Raw genomic sequence first — 3,782 nt, forward strand, 5'->3', positions numbered from 1 at the left:
GCACCCGGCCCTGGAGAGGGGGAGATGACAGGGAGGTCAAGTCAGAGAGAGGCACCAGCCCCAGGAGACCAGGAGAGGGGAAACAGGCAGAGATGGGGAGCTCTCATTATTGGCTCCTCAGACCTCAAGTCTAGTCATCCTCCCACCTCCTAGCTCTGGCCCTGGGTGAAGGCAATAATGAATGACAGTCTGAAGGGTCCTGAGGCCTGACATTCCTGGAGGAGTCACAGAAGAGAGGTCACTCACGGGCTCAGCAAATGCATTGTCCCATAGCACCGTAGCTGTTGCATTGTGGTCCTGGCTCCCATGAACAATGACCACCACTGGAAGGGACAGGGTCTGCAGGGGCGAGAAGAACAAAGGTTTGGGGAGAGGAATGGAGGATAGGATCCACATTGCATCTCAAATTCAAGGCTCCCCAACTCACAAGTGAGGGTCCCAAATTCCTGCACAGAAATGCTCCTTGTAGAGTGGAGACTAAGTTTTTCTTATGTACCACAACCAATTGACCAGAGGCCTAGATAGGGTTCAAATTCTACCACTGATACTTACTAGCTGGGTTATCCTGAATAAGTCACTTATATTCCCTAAACTTTAGTTTTCTCATCTGCAAAATGGAGCTAGTAATAGTACCTATGCCCCTGGGTTTTTGTGACAATCAAATGAAATACTGTACTTGATACTTTGCAAACGTTAATATACCATATAAATGTTAGCTCTTAACTATGTTCTGGCTTTAATGATTAACTCTAGGAGGATGATTACCAAATCTATATATCCAGACCTAGTCTCTCTCCTGAGGTCTAAATGAGCATTCCCCACAGCCTATTGGACATTTCAAAATGGATGAACCTTAGGCATCTCAAACTCAACATACCCAAAATAAACTCATTACCTTTTCCCCAGAATTCACCTGTCTTCTGAACATCACTATTTCTGTTGAGGGTACCACCATTCTTCCAGTCTGAAATCTGCCTTTGAAATCTTGGTGTTGGGCTTCATTCCCAGTCCCCCTCAGCCTTCACATCCAATCAGTTGCCAAATCATGTCTTTTCTATATGCACGTGTCACACCTCTCCCTTTTCTCTTTACTCCCACCAGTCACCACCTTGGCCAGGTCCTCATCATCTCTAAATTGTACTATTGAAAGAACCTCCTAATTAGTCTCCTTGCCTCAAATCTCTCTTCTTTCCAATCCATCCTCCACAAGATGTCAAAGTGATTTTCCTAAAGCCTAGGCCTGACCATGTCACCCTCTAACTCAATAAACTCAATTGGGTTCCTATTGCCTCAAGGATGAGACATAAATTCCTCTGTTTTTAGCTTTTAAAGACTTTCATAACCTGAACTCAACTTACTTTTAAAAATTTATACATTACCTCCCTTCCCTCTGCAGTACCATCTAACTTACCATGGCAACAGAAGAACCACTGGGTCTTGCCCTCTGACCTTGCAGCTAAATTCTTTCTTTGTTATCTATCTCCCCTGATTTGAACACAAACTCATGGAAAGCAATTGTTTCATTTTTCTGTCTGTATCCTCAGTACTTAGTTCAGTACTTGGCACACAGCTAGGGTTTAATAAATGCTTTTTCATTCATTTATTTATTCCCATACTCTGATCCAGCCAAAATGACCTTCTGGCTGTTCTTTACACGTACCACGTTCTTTCTCCTCTCTGGACCTTTGCACTGGCTGTGCACCCCAAACCTGGAATGTACTCACTTCCACCTCGTTTCTGCTTCTTATAATCCCTTATTCCTTTAAAAATCTCAGTTTCAAGTTCTACCTTATACATGAAGTCTTCCTGATCCCCATAGCTGCTAGTGCCCCCCCTACACAAAAAATTTACATTGTATATTTTTACTATATCCTTACTTATTTACTCTTATTTCTCAACTGGAATGTACACTCCTTGAAGGCAAGGACAGTTTAACTTTTTTCCTTTGTATTCCTAGAACCTAGCACAGTGGGACATAGGAGGCCGTTAAAAATGCTTGTTGATTGATTATTAAGAGTTCACCACCCTGTCTATCTTTCTCTTTCTTGGTCTCCTTGCTCCTCATAATATAGACTAAAGGTTGCAGTCTGACAGGGTTGTTGTTATTATTATTACTAAGATGATGATGATGGACTCCTGGCATTCTCATACCAGCATTGCTCTGGAAGGTCAGCTAAATGGCACAGTGGATAGAGCACTGGATCTGGAGTCAGGAAGACTCAGTTTCTTGAGGTCTAATCTGGCCTCAGGCACGTATTAGCTGTGTAACCCTGAGCAAGTCACTTGACCCTGTTTGCCTCAGTTTCCTCATCTGTAAAATGAGCTAAAGAAGGAAATGGCAAACCACTCCAGCATCTTTACCAAGAAAACCCCAAATGGGATCACAAAGAATGGGACAAGACTTAAAAATAGCTAAACAACAATAAAATGCTCTGATTAGCTGTGTGACTTCTGGCTGATAAATCATCTTTATACATATGTAACCACTGTCCCAAGGCCCATTGGTATGGAACTCTCCTCACTGGTGGAAATGAATGCCCTGCCATGTGGTATACATGGGAGATTATATTCCAGATAATACAGAGTGAAGGAGCTTTCTCATTGGGAATGGGATAATTCAGTTCAACCAAGAGAGAGAAACCTTGATCTCACCCAAAGGGAAATCTCTAGATTATAAACTGGGAAGAGGGACACAATGGCAACTTTTGGCTCCTCTCATATTTGCCCAGAGCTTTTTCCTTCAACAACCTGAAGGGACGTTGGCCTCTTCCATCTGCTCTACTGAAGCTGGAAGCCAGAAGCTCCCAAAGCAACTGAACGCTTGAAGAAGGTTTGACGCATGAGGAGTCCTCACCTTGCCCAGTCCCATGGGGGTCGGAGAACTGAAGCCCTCCTGCCTCTTACCAACTCTACCCAGGCCCTCATGCAGGCCAGAGATTTCATCTCTACCAATAAGGAGAGAGCCCATACCAATGAGCCTAGGGACAAGAGTTATACGGGGATCCATTGCTTTCTCTGTACCTCCCTTCCCTTCTGATGAAAGAAGTCCCCAAGTTTTTACCTTAACTTGAAACACAAGCTCATTTCCCCCAATGCTGAACTGAGACTCGAACAGGACTGTGAATTTTTCCTCCGTCACTGACTCTGCACCCCGCCTGTCTGCCCGCTTAATCCTCTTCAGGGACTACAAAGGCAGGAGATCACACGTGAGGAGAGATGAACTATTCCCTGCTCAGCCCCCAGCCACCTGGCCTCTGCTCGTGAGACCCAAATCTTCTCCCACTACATGTTCCATATAATCCCAGCCCCCAGTCCCTGCCAAGCTGCATCCTCACCATATTCCTAAAGTGTGCGCTGAGGGTGCCCGTTGCCTGGTGATACTCCATCACACAGCAATTGTTCAAAATCTCCCCACTGCACTCACTGTAAAAAAAAGATATGTCTAAACCGAGATTAAGCGTCCACTATGCTCAGGGGCGCTGTCTCCTTCCAAGTCCTGATCCGGATTTCCCTTTTCCAAGAAGCCATCCCAGATTACGCAGCTTTCCTGGAGATAATACCCCCTCCAGCACTAACGCCTATCAAAATGTTTCTAATTAATGTCTAACCTATCACATCAGACTGGGAGCTTTCCAAGGCCAGGGACTGTGGTTTCCCTCATCAAACTGGAAACTTTCTGAGAGCTGGGACTCCACAGGAGGTGAGGAGCGATAGGGGAGGGGAAGGAGGCTATGGAGGAAGGAAGGAGTCACACTATGTTGATGGTCCTCCCCAAAGGACCC

General features: G+C 45.1%; 1 protein-coding gene across 1 annotated transcript in view; it reads right to left on the reverse strand.

Moving 5' to 3' along the window:
• Positions 1-3,782, reverse strand: part of LOC114049136 (signal transducer and activator of transcription 5A-like) — a 14,687-nt gene that overhangs the window by 7,305 nt on the left and 3,600 nt on the right. Inside the window, exons 4-7 of the mRNA XM_027870313.1 lie at positions 3,630-3,729; positions 3,336-3,464; positions 3,062-3,184; positions 147-339 (exon numbers count right to left, since the gene is read on the reverse strand). Coding sequence (XP_027726114.1) covers positions 147-339; positions 3,062-3,184; positions 3,336-3,464; positions 3,630-3,729 — 545 coding nt within the window. The remainder of the gene's footprint in view (positions 1-146; positions 340-3,061; positions 3,185-3,335; positions 3,465-3,629; positions 3,730-3,782) is intronic.

Source organism: Vombatus ursinus, unplaced genomic scaffold (genome assembly GCF_900497805.2).
Source record: "Vombatus ursinus unplaced genomic scaffold, bare-nosed wombat genome assembly UNPS02014797.1, whole genome shotgun sequence".
Classification (NCBI taxonomy): Eukaryota; Metazoa; Chordata; class Mammalia; order Diprotodontia; family Vombatidae; genus Vombatus; species Vombatus ursinus.